The sequence below is a fragment of the Onychostoma macrolepis genome, chromosome 02 (genome assembly GCF_012432095.1).
Source record: "Onychostoma macrolepis isolate SWU-2019 chromosome 02, ASM1243209v1, whole genome shotgun sequence".
Taxonomy (NCBI): domain Eukaryota; kingdom Metazoa; phylum Chordata; class Actinopteri; order Cypriniformes; family Cyprinidae; genus Onychostoma; species Onychostoma macrolepis.
In genome coordinates this window covers 23,320,588-23,341,884 of record NC_081156.1, presented here as the reverse complement: position 1 = coordinate 23,341,884, position 21,297 = coordinate 23,320,588, and the positions used below count along the sequence as shown (strand labels likewise).

The following is a 21,297-nucleotide window of genomic DNA, read 5'->3' as shown; positions in this document are numbered from 1 at the left end:
CAAATCCATTTAAATCCATTTCACAATTCCACAAATAAGAACTGTAGTAATGCTTTAAACTACTTGTATATGTTTTTAAGAATTTAAAATTATTTAGTCCTCATCACTATAAATTTAAATTTTATATAATGCAATACAATGCTATTCATAATCTTCTGTGAACCTGCATAAGAACTCACTTCTTTTTCTTTTTTTTCTAAATGTACTGTTTGGTTTTAAAATATGTGTAGATATGAGTGTGTTTTTGGGGGGCATCAGACTGAAAGAGGAGGAGTTTAGCACACATATCTGACATGATCTTGTTACATTTGCCAGACTGTCACAAAGCTCAGTCCTGCTGTAGTCACACACACAAGAACAATGATTATTTATTCAGTCATTCTGTTCTCTGCCTTGACATGTAAGTGCATGTGTGTATGTTTTGCATGCATTTGCATTTCTAATTTGATATTTTGTCAAATAATTTTCACATTTTACATGCAAAATTTACTTTTTCACTGAAAATATAAACTTATAACATCCTTAAATAATGTTTTTTTTTCTGCTACTACAATTTAAAATCTCATCAACATGACAATGCAACATTGATATTTAATATAATTAACTAGTATTGCTTATTGTATGTATATTCTGTATACAGTTTCAAATCACTGTAATAAATCAATTTCATCACTATTTGAAAATTTGAAATTTTTTCTCTCTCTCTCTTTTCCAGGTGTGAGTTTTGGAGATGAAATCACAGCAGACAGCACTGAGGAATCTGCTGCAGTGGGTTCAACTGTTACTTTATCCTGCAGTTATTCCTCTGCAAATACACTTCAGTGGTACCGTCAGTATCCCGGATCAGCTCCTCAATTTCGTGTGCTTATAATAGAGAGTGTGAAAGAGACTATGACATCTGCTGTAGATCCCAGGATCTCTACTAAACTCAAAAAAGAAAAACAAGCTACAAAAGAAATCAAACATGTGGATCTGATCATCTCCTCTGCTGCTGTATCAGACTCTGCTCTGTACTACTGTGCTCTGAGGCCCACAGTCACAGGAAACACATCAGCACTGTACAAAAACGTGACACAGATGAAGTGTACAAAATTTTTTTTTCTATAAATATAGGTAATTATAAATTTATACTGTATTAATATGACATGGGGTAAATCATATCGTTGCAGAAGTGGTATGATAAATTATGCTTATTTGTTTAAGTAACCACAAGAGGGTGCTATGCACTATAGGATATGAATAGTAATCAAATGACAGTGGTGTATATGAAACAGATATGATTTGATCTTCTCTCTCTCAAAGAGCTCTCTGGAAGAGGTGGGGTTTAAAGCACTGATATATGATGTGACCTTAAACTTCAAGTCTGCTAGAGTGAGCAAAAGAAACACACACAATGATTCTTCATTCTGTCATTCTGCTTTCTGCATTTGCATGTAAGTATTGAAGTGTTTTGTGTTTTGCATCCCAGTACTCTGAGCAGCCAGAATGGCTAATTTCTGCACAAAATTGTGTATAAAGTGTTTTTGTTGTTGTTGTTGTTTAATGTTGTTGTTGTTTAATGTTGCATATTGCATTAAATAAAAAATAAAAAAATTGATCTACCTTTGCAGATGAACTGTATGGAAATGAAATTAAACCAACCAAATCAGAGGAGTTTGCTGAAGTTGGTTTAAGTGTTAAATTATCTTGCAGTTATTCATCTGCATATCGTCTTCACTGGTATCGTCAGTATCCCGGATCAGCTCCTGAATTCATTGTGTTCATCTTAGAGAGTGCAAAACAAGCTGAGGAGTCTAATGTGGATTCCAGATTCACTGCCAAAGTCAGTAAAGACAAAGAAAACCATGTGGATCTGGAGATCTCCTCTGCATCTATATCAGACTCTGCTCTGTACTACTGCGCTCTGGAGCCCACAGTGACAGGAAACACAAGAACACTGTACAAAAACCTGATACACATCATTGCATCTCACACATACCCCTCATATCTGCTATAGTTAACACAAAGGAACATCCCTCTATTCAGCAAAATCAATATTATAGATTGTCATTCACAACATAAAAAGATCTAACAGAAATGGTGACACAAAGATTTAGTTAAAAGATGCTTCTCCAGATATTCATGTTTTATAAAGCAACCATGTTGAAAAAGGTGATAAAATCTTTTTCTGCAGCCGCAGAGTAATTACTTGAGTAAAGTACCTACTCAAGAGAGTATGCAGTTTCAGATGCAGCCATGATGTTTTGTAAAACCTGAGCAATTCTTCATAAAGGTATAGGATGTGTTTTTTAAACAAATGCTTTACTATATTTGCCATGTTGTCAGCATCAATTGGTTTGTGTCACTGCCATTCATAAATCCTCTCCCGCAGCTTCATGGGATAGTAAATTCTCCATCTTATGTACACTTCAGAATCACACCAGTACTGTGAATTCTGACATAGTTCATTTGTCACATACTGTCTTTTGTCTACTATAAAGTTGGGAAGTATGCGATTTCGGATGCAGCCAATATTTACCAATTTCCAACTTCGTCCACAAGGGGTGAGCACTGCTCTCTTCATTTATATGTGTAAAATGTGACGATACAAACCTTTAAAGAAGACATCTGTGTGATAATCGAGTAGCATCTGCCTGCAAAACCGGAGGCTGCATTTTCAGGAACGCAGTCCTAGGACCGCATTTCTAGGACCCTAGGTTTTTAGTGACAGCGCCACCTACCGAATTAGAGGACCAGCGAAGATGGATGACAGTCAGAGTGTGAGTATCAAATGTGAATACATTTTTATTTGTTTAACATTAAAAACAATTGTGATGCATTTAATTGGAAAGTTAATGTAGCCGAAGTGATCGTGATTTGCTAAATAGTCTTGAATGCATAGCCATCATATATTAGCCTCTAATGCTGTAAAATGAATTGTTAGCATGATAAGCCTGTGTTGAATAAACTGTAGCACGTTCGTTGTGAAAGCTTGTTAATTACTCATTGTTTTTCCATTTTAATTAAGTTAAAATAATCTTAATGTTTTAACTGTCATGTGCTCATTCAGCATGTTTAAAGTTACAATACATGTTATGAGTACGTCTCTTCATTTTGACATGGTTTTATAATGTTGGTTGAGACATATGACATTTTAATAGTCAGACATAACAGAGAGGCCATCATAATAATTGACTGTTAAAATACCACGTGTTAGATTGTGTCATTTACTGTGTACTGTACTCTATATGAAGTGTTTTCAAGGACACAGCTCAGGGCAAGCAATAGTATGACAAAAGATAAATAAATAAATTGGTCAAGTATTGGAATTGTTTCTACACAATGTCCAATGTATCCTTTTTTTAAGCGTTAACAGTATTTCTGTTAACCTAGCAGTGATTATGTTCTCCATTTACTATTTCAGTGAAGTGGAAGAATTGAACAGGGTGATAGAGAAACAACTGAGAAAAGAGGGAGAGCATCCAGGTGGACGGTAGTGCTGCTGCATACATCACAGCGTGTGCTTTAAATATTTAAAGTCATGTCAATAATGTTATTTCTATTCAGATTTCTTGCATCTCTCTCTATTATTATTTTTTTCTCAGTTCAAATGGGCTTTATTGACATGAATGTTTCAAGAACCTTTGTTCCCACAACATCAAAATAAATATTTTCCAAATCTTTGAACAGTAGCTATGCAATAATAGTATTATGAACATTAATTAGTATGAAGATTGATATAATTATTTTTGGATCGTATATGTGTGTGCGCTCTGTGGTAACTAAGATCTTTTAAATATGAAATTTAAAATTAGAGAGTAGTACATGTTCAACTAAATGTTCCTTATTTCATTCACTTCTCTCTCTTTCTCTCTCTTAGGATTCAGTGAAGACGTTGTCCATGAAGTTCTTTCTATGTGGTTCACATCATGAACAAATTTGTTTTTTGTGTGTGTTCAAGTTCAACTGTTGTAATATATTATTTTATAAAATATACACAATCTTAAATCTACCCCCAGAGTCATCCTTGTGTCTTTCCTCTGTACTTGAAAATGTGGTTGATCTAGTGACTGAAAAGACTATACCATGATTCCTTGTTTATTTTGAGTTATTATATTATGCTACTTAGACCCAATGATTACTCAACATTCCTAGGAACCAGGTTTAATTGCAATAAAGTAAGTAGTATTTGGGTGTAATAAAACTTTTAAAAAACTCTAAAATTCTAATGTAGTTAAAACTGGGTGGAAATACTACTTTAGTGGTACTTTTTTTAGTCCTCCAAAACTAGGGTCCTGGAAATGCATTCCTGGGACTGCGGTTCTCTGGCTCGGTAGGTGGTGCTGTCACAAAAAACTAGGGTCCTAGAAGTGCGGTCCTACAACTGCGGTCCTGAAAGTGCGGCCTCCGGTATTGCAGACGGATAATATTGTGTGATAATCACAGAGTTTTTGAGAGCAGAGTTGAGTGAATTTTCTGTTCTTTTACCACCTCATAGAACAACTATGTTTAGATGGGCTTTGATGTCTCTGTGCTTCATGGCACGTTATGATGGTAAGCACGTTTTTTTGTTGCTGCATACTTAAACAGAAAAAAGTTTACTTAAATATAGGTTACTAAATATTTACACTTAGTTTCCTAATAATGTTAATTATTTACTTTTTCTGTCTATTTTTCCAGTGTCTTCGGGACAGGACAGGGTTGAACAGTCTTCAGGAGAAATGACTGCAAGTGAAAGACATCAAACTATTGTGAAGTGTAATTATTTTACCACTGGTACAAACATAAACATTTTCTAGTACAAACAACTACCAAACAGATCACCAACATTCTTGTGACCCAATATACCACTGAACCTGATTTTAAGAAGAGATTTTCTGCGACATTGAACTCTACATCAAGAACATTTCCACTGATGATCAAAAACCTACACGTGTCTGACTCTGCTGTGTACTACTGTGCTCTGAGGCCCACAGAGACTGAAACACACTCAACACTCACACAAAAACAGAGGAAGTCTTCAGTTATACGACAAGATGCAAATTAACATGATACTGATGCACATTCATTCCATATGATCTTGTGACACTGAATCATAAAACAATAAAGAGAATACGATTCCCAAACTGCTAACTCAGACACTAAATGTATTCAATCAGACTTTAGTTTTCATTAATTTTATTAATACATTTATTAAAACAAACAAAAAAACTTACTAACTAATTGTTACAGCCCTGCCCTTTTTTTCATTTGTCTTTTGTTGTGTGCTTGCAGGAACAGAGGCTCCTCCCTGATGGGCGGGACTCTAGTGCTGATCATGGGCCACACCTGTGACACAATATTTAAGAAGCTCATGGATTCTGGCTCTCTTTCTCTCTCTCATTTTTATTTGGTGTTCTTGTTTGAGGAGTGGGTTCTTGAGATTGTGTGTTCCCATTTTTTCCACAAGCTCCACAAACCCCATTTCCAACAGTTATTTGATTTGTTGTTCTTTTTAGATTATTCTTTATATCTTGACCCTAGACATCATTTGTTAAATTTAAATAAACTTATATTCTTTTTGTTGAAACTAATTCTGTGAAGTGTCCTCTTTATGTTGTGACTTTGAGCCGGGTCGTAACACTAATTAATTAATTAGGAAACTAAGAAATTAAACTTCATTTTCATGTTGTAATTCTTTTACCATAAGATGGCGATATACACCACATTCATATTATCAATCCTCTTACAGGATCATTAGCTCCTCCTTTTTATTTAATAAATAACATATGCCATTTACAGATCTGTTGCTTTACTTCTTTCATTCATTCACCAAAATGAGCATCATCTCAACAGAGAGCAGGAAGTTCCTGATTGACTGACTCAGTTCCTGCAGAAACTCAGAGCATCACAATCATCATAACTCAGAGAACAGAAGAGCATCAACAGAACTGATCTGACTTAGTAAACATGGACAGACACTTGGTTCTGATATTAAACATTATTTCAGGTAAAATACCCGTTGATGCCAATGCTAAGGAAAATAGATAATTAAGTGTAATGTGACTGAAATTAACTCACGTGATTCTTAAAATGTAAGCAAATATTTATTTTCATGTTTGCAGGTGTGATGGCTGCAGACCAGATTTGGCCAAATAAGGATGCAAATGTCATCAGTACAGAAGGAGAGTCTGTGAGACTGAGTTGCTCATATGATACAAGCAGCAGATATGTTACACTTTACTGGTACAGACAGTATCTTAATGGAGAACCTCAGTATTTAATGTGGAAAGAGGCTCGGGAATATAGTGATACTGGGACTCCAGCTGATCCTCGCTTTCAGGCGGCTACATCAGAAACATCCACTGAACTCACTATTACTGGTGTAACTCTGTCAGATTCAGCTCTCTATTATTGTGCTCTAAGAGTTGGAGCCCAGTGATACAAAGTCTATGTGAAGCCGTACAAAAACTCAAATTCATTTTTCACTTTGATCTCAAGCCATATCAAAACCACAATCTATAATTCACACAATTTAATTACACTTGTGGAAACACCTGTGTGAGAAGTTGGATATTTTTTTTTTTAGAATATGTAATGTTAAAAAAAGAGGTGAAACATTGCACAAAAGAAGACACAAATTTGTAAGCATTTTCATACTTACAGACAACATAATAAATGTAGGCAATTTCAGATAATAGTATCATCATTGTATTATATTTTTAAGATTACTATGTATTTATTATTGCTTTTTTTATTGTGTTACAACTATTTATTTGCCATTATCTATTTAAGCTTTTATCACAAGCAGCATGATAGATGTCTTTTTACCCAAAATCCTGTGGATGTGCTCTAATTTTACAGTGTTTATTCATTAACTCAGTTCAGTCCATTTTATTTTGGCTCATTGATTTTTAATTCTAATTAACATACAGTAAATATTTTGTAAAACCTGAACAAAAAATTATTGACAATGACAAAATTGTCATTTTTAGGTGGACACAATCATAATGATTTTAGAGAATATGATCGAAGTAATAGCCTAATGATAGTATATTTCTAAAATAAACAAATGAATAAATAATGGTAGAATTGTCCATTTTTGTTCAATTCTAGGATTGAAAGGGTCTTGTTTTTAAAAAACATTGATATCTTTTTGGGGGGCTGCAGAAATCTGATGAAGCAAATCATTAAGGTGTAAAGACTCAAATCCACGGCAGCATTTCATAAAGAGCAGGAAGATGTTTAGTGCTAAAGACTGAAAAGCAGACAATCTCAGTGTGCTGGGAGCAAGAAGAACAGCCTTCTGGAGAAAAGACTGCAAATAAAGGAGATCTAGTTAATCTACTGTGCAATTATTTTACCACAACTGCAAATGAAGATTTGTATCTCTTCTGATACAAACAACTACCAAGTAGAGCACCAACATTTATGAGTGTACAGTATTTACTTTTTGTGAAGGATCTACTGAGTCTGATTTTAAGAGATTATTTGATCTCATGAAGAACAGTTCCACTGACAATCCAGAATGTGTGTATGTCTGAATTTGTTGTGTACTGTGCTCTAAAACACTGTGACTAAAACACACTCATACAAAAACATGAAATAGATCATAACTGTTCAATACTGCCCCTGGATCAGCATCCATCCTCTGCAGTCATAATCACAGAAAGATACAATATCTTACAACAACATTCACACTCGATGTACTTGGCAGGAACTTTCAAACTCAATTCACATGAACCTAAAACCATCACAATAAAGTCATTTATGTTTGTATTTTTCTTCAAAGTCATCTGCTAAATAAATAAATATACACTGACAAAAAATGATACTAAATTTTTAAAGGTAAGTGGTTGCAAACAATTTATTTTTGCTACATTTGTATGTATAATTTCGTGCAGTAACTGAATTTAAATTTCTGTATAATGATTAATGCTATTTTTACTTATGTTAAAGTAGTTTCATGGTATTTTATTACGGTTCATTTGCAAGGGGCACGTTTGCACAGTCAATAACACCACTGAAAAACAAAAACTGCATTTGACGGAAAGAACATATCTCTTCTGTAAATATGAAGGAACTCATTTACACTGAATAAAGACCTCTTGATCAATAAAACACTATAGGAAATCAGCATTTATGTATTAAATATGAGCAGTCTTCAGGTCACTAAAGCAACAACAGCACAGACCCCTCAAGGTGTCTGATCATTAGAGCTGTTATTATATTACAGAGAAAGCAAGTGAGTTAAACACACTTAAAACTATTTCTATGTACACCAATCACATTAAGCAAACACAGTGTAAAATGTTTCAGTGAGTCTTTGCTCTGTCATATGCTACAGGATTAATGAATGAAAAATGACTATAAAATCTTTTTACAATAATATCCTGAAGAGGGCAGTATACACACACCACATAAAATCACATTTTTATTTCCTTTTTATGTATAGGACTAATTGCGAATTTACAGCTTAAAAAATAATAGACTTTATATTTTACATATATTTAGGAGTAAAATCATTTTCCAAAATTTGTTTTCTTCATCTGACCTTTGACCTTTTTTTAGGGATCCGTCATTTATAACTGACGTTGTCCCATTAGGGTAAATTATTTTTGGCAAATTATCTGAAACTTCACACACAATCAAATGCTTTTTCACTATCTGAAAAGAAGTTAAAAGGTCTTACTGTTTCAAAAAACATTAAAAATCTTTATGAAAATTCAATTTTTTTTCTTGTGCTGCAATATTTGATTTGGAACTCGCTCCTGTCTTATTGTTTCAATAGCATTAAAACAACTTTTACATTGTGTTTCATCTTTACATTTCAAATCAATTATCGTAGCACAAGAGAAACTCAACAAGACTTTTTTTTTTCAGTGTACCCCACACATAAGTAGATGTTGACTTGTGCAGTCATCATTGGAGCATTGCTGCCTGTCAGTATAGTAACGCCAATAGACATTGGCATCTTTCTTGACCTCTGGTTGTTGTATGGATCACATTTTTCAAACTGGCATTCAATAATGTACCCAAATGCATGACTTCCGAATCCACAACAACCTATTCTTCTTCACTGCCCTCACTCTCATTGCTTCTATCCTCCTTGGTCCTCAACAACTTCTTTTATTACTACAACCTGATTTTCTGATGCACTCATATCACTATCATCAATACTTTCTGAAATAAGTACAGATTTGTCTCTCCATCTTCCAAAAATCTTCCAAAAATGAACGTAAAACACATGCATAAAGGCTATTATACCGCCCGCCAATGCTGGTCAATAGTGCCAGCTACACAAAATATGCATCACGTAATATGACTTTGTCAGTTATGCATGACGCTTAGATTTGTTGGTCTCTGAATTTGGTCTCTAAAATGAGCTCACTATGGAGCCTTCAGAGCATGTGACCTAATATGTGCTAATGTCTCCTTTACTACTTAGTTACCAAAAATGTGAAGCACATGGCTAGTAATATTTTTTTAATTTTACTGGTTGAAGGGGATGTCATTTGACATCACTAAAATAAAATTATGTTGGTTGAACATTAATATTGTATTTTAAATGCAATTTTCTTAGCATCATTTATAAATGACAATATCCCATAGAGGGTTAAACTCTCCTTCCCTGCTATTAACCATCCAATTTCTTACTGACACTGATTTATCTTTTTCTCCTGTTACAGTCAACACATGATACAAAATGGTAACTCATAGGTTGTTTAAATTATTCATTTTTGCATCAGTTTTTCATGGTAAGTGGGGGAATACTTCAAAGAGTTGTATACCCTTAGGTTAAACGTTTTACAATTTTATTATAACGTTTTCGTGTTTTAACAGAGTGTCGTGGAGAAGAGCGTGTTGATCAGCCAGATAAAAACATCACTGAATTTGATGAAAGATCAGTAACGTTGCAATGCAAATATGAAACAACTTCATCACAACCAGAACTCTTCTGGTACATCCAGAGAGCAAATGACTTTCCCAAATACATTCTGTGGAGAAACAAATTTGGAGCAAAAGATAATGGCGCTCAGTTCCGTGAGAGATTTGACTCTGAAGTGTCTTCAGATTCAGTTCCACTGACAATCAAGAATCTGCGTGTGTCTGACTTACATAAATATAAGAATATTTTAAATTAAACATACTGCTGTGCAAATGTCATCAACATGATAACAATCAAAGTATGAGGAATAATCTAGATCATATTCAATTTGTTGCATTCTGAGAATGTATATTATATGACAGAGTTAGACAGAGTGATCATGCACTAGAAGGTAAAACAGGTTATTAATGGTAATCAAATGACAGTGGTGTATGAAACAGATCTGATCTGATCTTCTCTCAAAGAGCTCTCTGGAAGAGGTGGGGTTTAAAGCACTGATATCTGATGTGATCTTCTTAAACTTCAAGTCTGTTAGAAAGAGCAAAAGAAACAATGATTCTCCATTCTGTCATTCTGCTTTCTGCATGTGCATGTAAGTATATGTTTTGTGTTTTGAAACTAAATATTATGGGTGGCCAGAATGGCTAATATCTGCTGAATATTAACTGAGCTTCAATATAAACACATGAAAGATTTGATCTACTTTTGCAGATACAATATATGGAAATGAAATTAAACCAAACACAACACAGGAGTTTGCTGACGAGGGTTCAAGTGTTAAATTATCCTGCAGTTACTCATCTGCATTAACTCTCTTCTGGTACCGTCAGTATCCCGGATCAGCTCCTCAGTTCATTGTGCTCATCACAGATGGATCAAAACAAGCTGAGGAATCTAATGTAGATGCCAGATTCACTGCCAAAGTCACCAAAGACAAAGAAAAGCATGTGGATCTGGAGATCTCCTCTGCATCTATATCAGACTCTGCTCTGTACTACTGCGCTCTGCAGCCCACAGTGACAGGAAACACATGAACACTGTACAAAAACCTGATACACAGCACTGAACATCACACATATCCAACCCCCATATCTGCTAGTTAAAACAAGGGAACACTATTCTAATCAGCAAAAAGCAGTATTACATGGATTGTCATTCACAACATAAAAAGTTATAATAACAGAAAAGGAGACACACTTAAAAGACGCTTCTCTATGTCTTCATAACATTTTATAAAACAACCATATTTAAAGAGATCTAACTCATAAAACCATAATAAAAAAAATCAACTTTAGATGCATTTATTCAGTAACTTTATTCTTACTTTATTCAGTTATTCTTAAAATAAGTGAGTAAATAGCTTTAAAACATACAGAAGTATAATGAATATAGTGGTGATCAAGCATTTGTTCAAAAACACTATACCAATCATTTATAAAGAATTGTTCAGGGTTTGCAAAATAACATAATGTTTAGCAATTTCAAACTTCATCTACAAGGGGTAAGCACTGCTCTCTCCATGTATGAGTATATCATGTGACATGATACAAACATTTAAAGAAGAGCTCTGTGAGATGACCACAAAGAGAGCAGAGTTGAGTGAATTTTCTGTTCTTTTACCTCATAGAACAACTATGTTTAGATGGGCTTTGATTTATCTGTGTTTCGCAGCACATTATGATGGAAAGGAAATGTTTTTTTTCTGCATACTTTTACAGCTAAAAGTTTTACTTAAATTTAGGTTACAAAGTGTTTACATTTACCTTCCTAATAATTCATATTAATGATTTACTTTTTTCTGTCTATTGTTCCCCAGTGTCTTTGGGACAGGACAGGGTTGAACAGTCTTCAGGAGAAATGACTGCGAGTGAAGGAGCTCAAGTTATTTTATGGTGTAAATATATTACCACTGATACAAATCCAAATAGGGCAGTTACTTAAATCAGACAACTCATTTGTCTATTGGTAAAATGATCAAAATCAAAGGAACATTCTAAAGTATTGAATCTTTGGCAAAATAAAGATGAAGAAGCTTAAATCCCTATAATACTGTGCTTTAGTAGACAAATATCCTGTAATTCAGGAAACTGTCAAATATGACAAATGGGGCAGGATCATTTATGCCGCAGGATGGCAGTGTTTGCATGGAAATAGTGATATTTTTTATGATATAATTTATAAAAATAGCTAGACTATTACCAAATAAATATTCTTTATATTTTCATTAGTTAATATTTATATGCTTATGAGGAATGGCAGGAAATTAGACAGTGAAAAATGCAAAGACGTCCAGCCATGCCTTTATAAAGCAGGAAGTTCCTGTGTGTGTTTCTGACTGATCTGCAGTGACTTACAGCTCAGAGCACTGAGAGACTCAACAGAGAACTGAACTGATCTGACTGAACATGGACAGATGCTTCATACTGATTCTCATTGTGGGAACAGGTACAAATGAATGTGTATTTACATGAGCACAGTATTATTTATGTCTTTATTCATTTTTATTTATTTTTTTACTTTTTTAATAAGTGCTGTGAAATATGCTTGCCATATAATTTTATTAACATTACTTTCAAAAATCAAAAACCAGTCATTTGTTCTTTTTGTTGACAGGTTTGGTGAATGGAGACAATGTTAATCCAGATAAAGGGACAGAAAAAACCTCTAAAGAAGGAGAAACTGTCAAGCTGAGCTGCTCATATAGTACAAGTAGTGAATATGTTTGTCTTTACTGGTACAGACAGTATCCCAACAGAGAACCACAATTCTTATTATACAAATATGCACGGTCATGGGGTAGTTCTGGACACACCTCAGATGATCGGTTTCAGTCGACTGCATCACGCACATCCACTGAACTCACTATTACTGATGTACGTCTGTCAGATTCAGCTCTCTATTATTGTGCTCTAAGAGTTGGAGCCCAGTGATACAAAACATGAGACATATCGTACAAAATCCTGAAGCTCTTTTCACTTTGAAAATATCTAGTGAAAACCACAATCAAAACCACAATCTATTAATCTCTGAATGTAATAAAATATGTGGTCACACCTGTGTGCGTCTGAATTAGGCCTGTTATAAAACTTCAGAAAAAAAAAAAAGTAACTATGTACAGGGTACCTCATCCTATTGTTACTTCAGTGCAACACACAACTTCTACCTTCTCCTACCTTCTAATTAATACATTTAATAATTATCTTTTTTCCTTAATTTTTTCAAGACAATTATATGTAGGTCAGTAGTAAAACTCATCTATAAAATAATCTGCATTGGTTAGTATAAAATAATTTAGTGAAACGATATCATTTGAAAAACAAGATTACAACCAAACCAAAACTGGCTCAAAAGATAAGACATAATTACATTTTTTAAATTAAATATTACTAATATGACAAATTATTAGAGTTTAAAGTTAAAGTTTTACCTTAGTTTCATAATTCCACAATTCTTGGCTCTTCTTGACCATTAGCCTCAGCAGCTCATGAACCTCAGCAAATGCAAAACCACATGCACTTAATACATTCTTATGTGGATATTATTAATAAATTACATACTTAAAAAAAAAAAAAAAGGAAGAGGATAAGAGGATAATAAAGAGAATAAGATTCCCAACTGCTAACTCACACAGTGAATATATTCAATCAGACTTAATTTTCATAATTTTATTAAAATAAACAAAAAACTTACTAATTAATCAATTAATTAGGAAACTATTGGCTCGGTTTCCCAGACGGGGCTTAGCTTAAGCCAGGACTAAGCCTTAGTAAAATTAAGAAATTTAATCAGCTTTTATCTAAATGCCTTAGAAGAAAACGTTACAGGTGTGCATCTTGAGACAGAACAATGTGACTGAGATGTTTTAAGATATGTCAGAGCAAAATATTTTTAGTTGAGACAGCTCAAACATGCATTTTAGTCTAGGACTAGCCCTAAACCTTGTCTGTGAAACCGGGGGTAAGAAATTAAACTTCATTTTCATGTTGTAATTCTTTTACCATAAAATGGCGATATACACCACATATTCATATTATCAAGCCTCATTACAGGATCATTAGCTCCTCCTTTTTATTTAATAAATAACATGTCATTTACAGATCTGCTTCTCTACCTCTTTCATTCATTTACCAAAATGAGCATCATCTCAACAGAGAGCAGGAAGTTCCTGATTGATTGACTCAGTTCCTGCAGAAACTCAGAGAACAGAAGAGCATCAACAGAACTGATCTGACTTAGTAAACATGGACAGACACTTGGTTCTGATATTAAACATTATTTCAGGTAAAATACCCTTTGATGCCAACGCAAAGGAAAATAAATAATTAAGTGTAATGTGACTGAAATTAACTTTTTTAAAATGTAAGCAAATATTTATTTTCATGTTTGCAGGTGTGATGGCTGCAGACCAGATTTGGCCAAATAAGGATGCAAATGTCATCAGTACAGAAAGAGAGTCTGTGAGATTGAGTTGCTCATATGATACAAGCAGCAGAAATGTTAGACTTTACTGGTACAGACAGTATCTTAATGGAGAACCTCAGTATTTAATGTGGAAAGTTGGTCGGGGAGGGAGTAGCACTGGGACTCCAGCTGAACCTCGCTTTCAGGCGACTACTTCAGAAACATCCACTGAACTCACTATTACTGGTGTAACTCTGTCAGATTCAGCTCTCTATTATTGTGCTCTAAGAGTTGGAGCCCAGTGATACAAAGTCTATGTGAAGCTGTACAAAAACTCAAATTAATTTTTCCCTTTGATGTCAAGCCATATCAAAACCACAATCTATAATTCACACAATTTAATTACACTTGTGGAAACACCTGTGAGAAATTGGTTTTTTTTTTTTTTGTAATGTAAAAAAAAAGAGGTAGACGTGAAACAATGCACAAAAGAAGACACACATTTGTAAGTATTTTCTACATTATTATTAACATAATAAATTTAGGTAATTTCAGATAATATGTATTTCATTTTTATTACCTTTTCAGTAACCACACACAGGTGTTTCCACAATTATTGTAATTATAGTGTACCTATAAAGAACGTATGTGTAGGTATAAGGGAACAATGTGTTACGTTAGTGATTTAGAAAGACCATATTATTTGTATAATTTTATACTGGTATTTTATTATAGGCCTAGGTATTTTTAACCATTCTATTATTAAAGGAAACATGATGGAGATTACTGAACAACAAATCTGGACATCTAGTGAAATGAGTTAATGAGTTTCAGCTACGATTTATAACTCACAAGAAAGCTGACCGTATGAAAGCTTATTTGTCAATCACAGCAACTTCCCAACACCACTATCACCAAATAACTTTGCATGATTCAATGCAGCTTAAAACAAGCTTACCTCTTTCCAGCTGTTCGCAGAAAGAAAGAAAAAATGCATGATACAGCATTTGTATTTCAGTGGATGTATACTGTGAGGTTTTAATAGCAAAAAAAAAAAAAAAAAAAAAAAAGGGATTAATTTGGCCATCAAACAATTAAATTAAAACTAGTGCAATATTTTTCTCTGTAATTACTGTGCAAATATACACTTGTTCTGTGTTTAAGCCCAACTTGTTCCTCCCTTATTCCATGTAGTTACAGTGTAAATACAACATTTGCGGGCTGTAAATTAAAGTGGCGCTTGTTCTCCCCTTCTTCCATGTAGTTACAGGGTAAGTGGCTACAACAAATTGCTCTGAAACGATTGTTTATACAGTAGGTCACATACATACATACATAATTTATCAGGTAATAGCCTATATCAATAAACATGGTGACTGTTATATTTAATTAAAATTTTATTTGAAATTTGGGTTTTAAATTAAAATCACACACAATATGACAACAGTAACAGCACAGGCAACAGACAGGCTAATTAAAGATACAAATTTATTACACCAGTTAAGAAAAAAAGCAAAGCAACTCCACTTATAGCCTACAACTTATACAGTTAAACCAAATTCTTTTGAAAAGCTTGTTTAAGAACAAATTTAAGATTTTGTTCAATTTGTTCATGTTTTTCACCCATTGACAAAGTTAAACTACTATGGCCAAACCATCACGTCAATAAACACACAGTAATATACACTGAAAGTCAAGATTACATTATGTATTATAGCGAACTGACAGGATTTTACCGTTTTGATCAACGTCGACGCACCATTTTGACTAGTTCACAGTTCCCGGTTTCAATGGCCGCTCAATGTTGTGAGAACATACTCTGACAAAACCCATTCTAGTCGTTTTCAAAAATCTCTCTCCTCTTCGCTTCGGTTTTGTTGTATTTTCGACACATATCCTTTCATGAGCGCCGCAAACACGGACTCGTCTCAAGCGCCATTCCAGCTGTTTCCAGTTCCCGATCACAGTCACTGGTGCAGTTTTAAACGAACACACTCCAGACAGTTTCAGAGTTGTCCCTCGTCTGCGCTTCGAATATTTTTTCCTATTTTCCACACGTTTCCATCGCACCGCAGCAGACACGGGCTGCATCCGAAACCGCCTACTTCTCTACTATATATTAGGCGAAAAGCAGTAGGCGAGCGAAGAAGTATGTCCGAAACCTCAGTATTCATAAAAGAGTAGTCGAGAAGTTCCCGGATGTCCTACTGCTTCAGCCCAGATTCTTGAGTGCTCATCGATGGATACTTTTCAATCCCAGAAGCCCACGGGAGATCAATACGTCATCATCGAACGTGATGGAGAACAGCGACGCGGGTGTTTACAAATGTGAGTATTACAAACCAAAAACACGGTTTCCTGTGTTAAAATCACATTTGTTGAGCTACTGTAGAGTAAACTGTTGCTGAAGGTGTAAAGACGCTAGACAGTAATGTTACAGTATATTTGTGATTTTGCTGTAAAACATGTCTCATTATGTATAGCGAACAGGGGAGCTCCAGTAAACACACGCACGTCTCCAAAGTGTATTTACATAAACCATATACATCTTAAAGACGATTACTAAATGTCTATTTAATATGAGACAGGAAAATGTACTAAAAGAATTACAGATGAGCACATCACAACATGAACACACATCTGAGTGAGTGATGTATGTGTTATTATGTAGAATTCACTGTCAACACTGCTTTACATGAATGTAATGTAAATATACAAATCTATGTGGAGTAACTAAACATAACTTATCTGTTTTATTTGTCCATTAGTATTGTAGATAAACTGAGGAACATTTGTGTTGAATAAAAAGTGAGTTAACGCATCAGCAACCACCTCAACATGTAAATGCAGTATTGAGCAGATAAATCACAGCTGACTGACTCTTGTCTGGATGTTACAGATGAGACACGTGTGTTTATCCGGTGAAGAGTGACTGATGGAGGAATGCTGCCATCAAAGGCTTTGAGTGAGTACACTATAGAAATGAATAAAACATCTCTTAAATCTTAAGGTGTAGTTTATTTTGGGTTGGGGGGAACGCGCACACACACACACAAGGATTGAACAGCATTGAGGCAAGTAAATAATGACTGAATATATATATGTTTGAAGAAATAAACTAGCAGCTTTATTGAGCGTTTGTGCCAAGGCACAAAAAAGCATTTACATTTAAATTTTTACATTTTAATTTATTCATTTTTTTTACATTTACAATTATGCATTTGGCAGACACTTTTATCTGAAGTGACTTACAGTGCTCTTATTACAGGGACACCAATCCCCCCGCAGCAGCTCGGAGTAAAGACACCGTGGTGACGACTGCGGAGATCAAACCAGCAACCTTCTGCTGACCAGTTCATTACACCACAAAAGTAATGAAGCTATATCAAAAATTAGCATGTAATTGTAAACACATGAAATTTAAATTTGTCAAGAAATGGAATGCTGACAACATGATATGTAAAATGTTTTTCTATGTGTAAATGTGTTACAGGTAGTTGTTCTCATAGAGAGCAGGCACACAGATGTTTGGAGCACACACAGCAGCAGCCAGATTGTCCCGCACGCGTTCTTCTGCTCTTGTTCAAGATTGTGTGGTTCAGGGAGCCTCATCCTCTCTGTACTCTCAGACAATGATAGCCTCGATGTCCCTTTCTCATCCATGATCAGATTCAGTGTGACTGCAGCAGTGAGGGACGTGATGGACGGCAGAGACAGGTGAAGGTGGACGCGGTGGTCAACTGCTTCATCAGAATAAAGCTGCAGAACTGGACCAGCTGTGTTGAGATGGCAGTAGGATGTGGGCTCACCGTCTGTAAATACATGATTGTTAAAACAATATGTTTGTATAAAGCTTTGTTTCATGTGTTGTTGACTTGTATTTATTTATTGTCATGGTTACTTTTATTTACATTTTACTAATTTATTCATGTTTCCTGTTGTTGTCAGTAAATAAAATATAATTGTTTCATTAACACATGCATTAATTCATTACTTGTCTGAAAATTGAGATGTATTCACTTTGGCTGCATTTGTCTAGTGTGTGTAGTCATGCATAGCTATGGCATATGAAAAAGCAAATTACATTTTGCTTGTTTTACTAAAAAAAAAAAATTATTGGTCAGCATTTATCATTATTATTGTTCATAAGTGTTGGGCTACCACTGCTTTCTGAGGTAATCTTAATTTCTAAGTAGTAATACTCACATTTTTCGATTGTAAAATCAACAGTCTTCTCCAGAGATGAGATCTTCTGAGCTGATCGACGTCTCGTTTGTGCAGATATTACAAACATTGCAAACATGGAGGAAAACGTACTAGGTAGGGTTGTGGATTTATAGATGCTATGAGGTGTTTGTGCGCCTGTTGCTCTTATTTTCCTTTTATTATTATTACTGAAGAACATACAAGCTCAGGGAAATATGGTAGTATCTTTAACAATGAACAATCATAATGACCAAAAAAAAGAAAAGAAAACATAACTATAATGGGTTTGCGTACATCGTAGTATAATATTATACACAGGGAAAAAAAAGATTGAATATCTTTGAATAATCATAAAAATCATATAATGCATTAAAATTGCATTTGTTTTTGTTATTTATAAGCCTCAGGGATGAAACGAGCGATATTCAATCAAAAAAAAAGGACAACAAGGAGATTTAAGCCAGTTTTACGTGTGGGTGAACAATTTTGCACATGAAATTAAGAAATTAATAACATATTCAAGAGATAACGATTTATAATTTATTTTTAATAAAAATATCTGTAAGGATTAAACTGTGGGTTAGTCTATATTAGTAGTTAAAAATATAAAAACTTAAATCAATCCCAAATGTATTGGTTATAGCCTACTACAATCATAAGGGCAGCTGTTTCTTCAACAAGACCAAAAATGAGCAAATTTCATCAACATCAAAATTTACAGATAAATGAATTAAACCTGTCGCTCATATCTTTTAAGTTTGTGTTTGCGTTTGTTATAACGTCATAAATCACATGATAACGTAAACATGGCGGACCGCATTCATACTCAACGAGATTTGGCTGTAGAGTACGTACTCTTTTAGCGCTCGTTAAGTAAGTACTTCTTGAAATTAAGTACCTACTCATTGAGTAGGCGGTTTCGGATGCAGCCACGGATTTCATTTCATCGCACACAGAACCGTTCGCGTTTGAACCTCCACATTCCTAACCAGGGTTGCCAGGTTTTCACAACAAAACCCGCCCAAATGCTACTCAAATCTAGCACAATCACGTTTTGAGGGGGGTTCTCCGGGAAAACCGCGGACTTGGCAAAACTATAGGACGGTTGGGTTACTTATTAGGCTACTGATAGTGATATCAACCCTAATTGGGTCAAATCAAGTCAGCTTCCTAACCCAACAGTCTGAACCGATCGGATTGAAACAATAACCCAACGTGTTTAAACTAGGGCTAACCTTATGTTTTTGCTAAATCACTTGCAAATATAAGATTGCAGTATAGCCTACATACCACATAATATTAGAATAGGTACCCCTTAGTTTCAAAATACTTACAGTAGAAAAAAATAATAAATAATTTTACAGGTTTCCCCATTATTCCCCAAACTTCACATATGATTCACGCGAACATTATTCCTTTAATGTTAATAAAACACCAAACACAAAGAGAAAAATCACTCACTAATCTTGACTGAAAAACTTTAATACAGTCTCTTTAGGAATCAATCTATATAGTGTTTTATTTTTATATCTGTTCATTCAGTTTCTTGAATGCTCCTGCTAAATACACCTATTGTACCTGAAAATAAAACACTGTTTATTTTATTTGTATATTGTGTGTATTTGTAATGTGTATCTTTGTTCTCATTTTTTAATAACAAAGATAAAATAATGACAAAGATTTTTATCTTCACCCACTTTGGCCTAAATATCTGCCATACTTTTTTATATTTTGTTACCTTGAAAGGCTTTGTCTTTATAATAGGGAAATTAGTTTGGCTGTACTGCTCAAACAGCTTGCAAAATATAAAAACCTACATGAATTGTGATGCCCCTAGCCGAGCGATGCCACTGCTATAATTACAAAGTTACACTGTACATTCTGTTTACTTACGCAGTACGTTGCGGGTTGTAATCTAAAGCGTTACCGTATTTTTCTTCAAAATCATCTGCTAGATAAATAAATATATGTATAATTTTTTTTTGCAGTTGCGAAAGCCTTCCTCTAAGCAAAAACATGAGAAGTGGCAGACGGTATCATCACACAGAAGTCAGGAAGTTCCAGTGTGTTTGAGTGAATCTGCAGAGACTCACAGTAACACAGATCTACAGCTCAGAGCACAGACAACATTAACACACACCTGATCTGACAGTCAACATGGAAAAACACCTGCTTCTGCTTTTAATTCTGACTTCAGGTACAATATGACTCTTTTAATAATTGCAGGTGTATCCAGGCACATCCAGTGGGATAGTTTTATGATACCTGACTCTCATTTTTTGCTTGTTTTAGGTGTGATGAGTGCAGACCAGATTGGACCAAATCAAGAAACTAGTGTCATAAAAAGGAAGACGAGACTGTGACCCTCAGCTGCTCATATGAAGCAAGCAGCAGTTATGTTAGACTTTACTGGTACAGACAGTATCTTAATGGAGAGCTTCACTATTTAATATATAAGAATTCAGGTGGTGGAGGTGGCAGCCCAGCTGATCCTCGCTTTCAGTCGACTACACCACAATCATCCACTGAACTCACTATTACTGGTGTAACTCTGTCAGATTCAGCTCTCTATTATTGTGCTCTATGGAGCCCAGTGATACAAAGTCTATGTGAAGCCGTACAAAAACTCAAACTCATTTTTCCCTTTGATGTCAAGCCATATCAAAACCACAATCTAATATTCACACAATATAATTAAACTTATGGGAACACCTGTGTGAGGTTACTGAAAGGGTAAAGAACAGGAAACATATAGTAGAACATTTCTTGAATTATAATGCATCACAACCATTTTGAAAGATCTAAATCTTAAAGAAAGTTCCTCTCAAAGTCAAACTCTTCAT

General features: G+C 34.6%; 3 long non-coding RNA genes and 3 gene segments (V, D, J or C); all 6 read left to right on the top strand.

The window, feature by feature from the left end:
- The first annotated feature begins 333 nt into the window (after positions 1-333).
- Positions 334-1,296, top strand: LOC131530133 (Ig kappa chain V region K16-167-like). The segment is given in 2 exon segments: positions 334-400; positions 716-1,296. Coding segments are annotated over 2 exon segments (432 nt in total).
- A 3,126-nt stretch (positions 1,297-4,422) lies between these two features.
- Positions 4,423-5,422, top strand: LOC131530452 (uncharacterized). Its single transcript, XR_009268393.1, has 3 exons — positions 4,423-4,533; positions 4,660-4,737; positions 5,254-5,422. It is a non-coding gene; the product is annotated as an uncharacterized LOC131530452 (long non-coding RNA).
- A 429-nt stretch (positions 5,423-5,851) lies between these two features.
- LOC131528436 (T cell receptor alpha variable 18-like) lies at positions 5,852-6,400 on the top strand. The segment is given in 2 exon segments: positions 5,852-5,968; positions 6,084-6,400. Coding segments are annotated over 2 exon segments (357 nt in total).
- A 3,984-nt stretch (positions 6,401-10,384) lies between these two features.
- LOC131528429 (T-cell receptor alpha chain V region RL-5-like) lies at positions 10,385-10,881 on the top strand. The segment is given in 2 exon segments: positions 10,385-10,439; positions 10,559-10,881. Coding segments are annotated over 2 exon segments (363 nt in total).
- Positions 10,882-15,759: 4,878 nt separating this feature from the next.
- Positions 15,760-18,462, top strand: LOC131530428 (uncharacterized). Of its 3 annotated transcripts, XR_009268376.1 has the most exons (5): positions 15,760-16,576; positions 17,017-17,056; positions 17,148-17,213; positions 17,517-17,619; positions 17,742-17,878. It is a non-coding gene; the product is annotated as an uncharacterized LOC131530428 (long non-coding RNA). The 3 variants fall into 3 exon arrangements; XR_009268375.1 differs by lacking the exon at positions 17,017-17,056 and having other exon boundaries at positions 17,742-18,462; XR_009268377.1 differs by lacking the exon at positions 15,760-16,576 and having other exon boundaries at positions 16,597-17,213; positions 17,742-18,462.
- A 740-nt stretch (positions 18,463-19,202) lies between these two features.
- On the top strand, positions 19,203-20,921 carry LOC131530445 (uncharacterized). Its single transcript, XR_009268390.1, has 3 exons — positions 19,203-19,327; positions 20,443-20,651; positions 20,747-20,921. It is a non-coding gene; the product is annotated as an uncharacterized LOC131530445 (long non-coding RNA).
- The last annotated feature ends 376 nt before the right edge of the window (positions 20,922-21,297 follow it).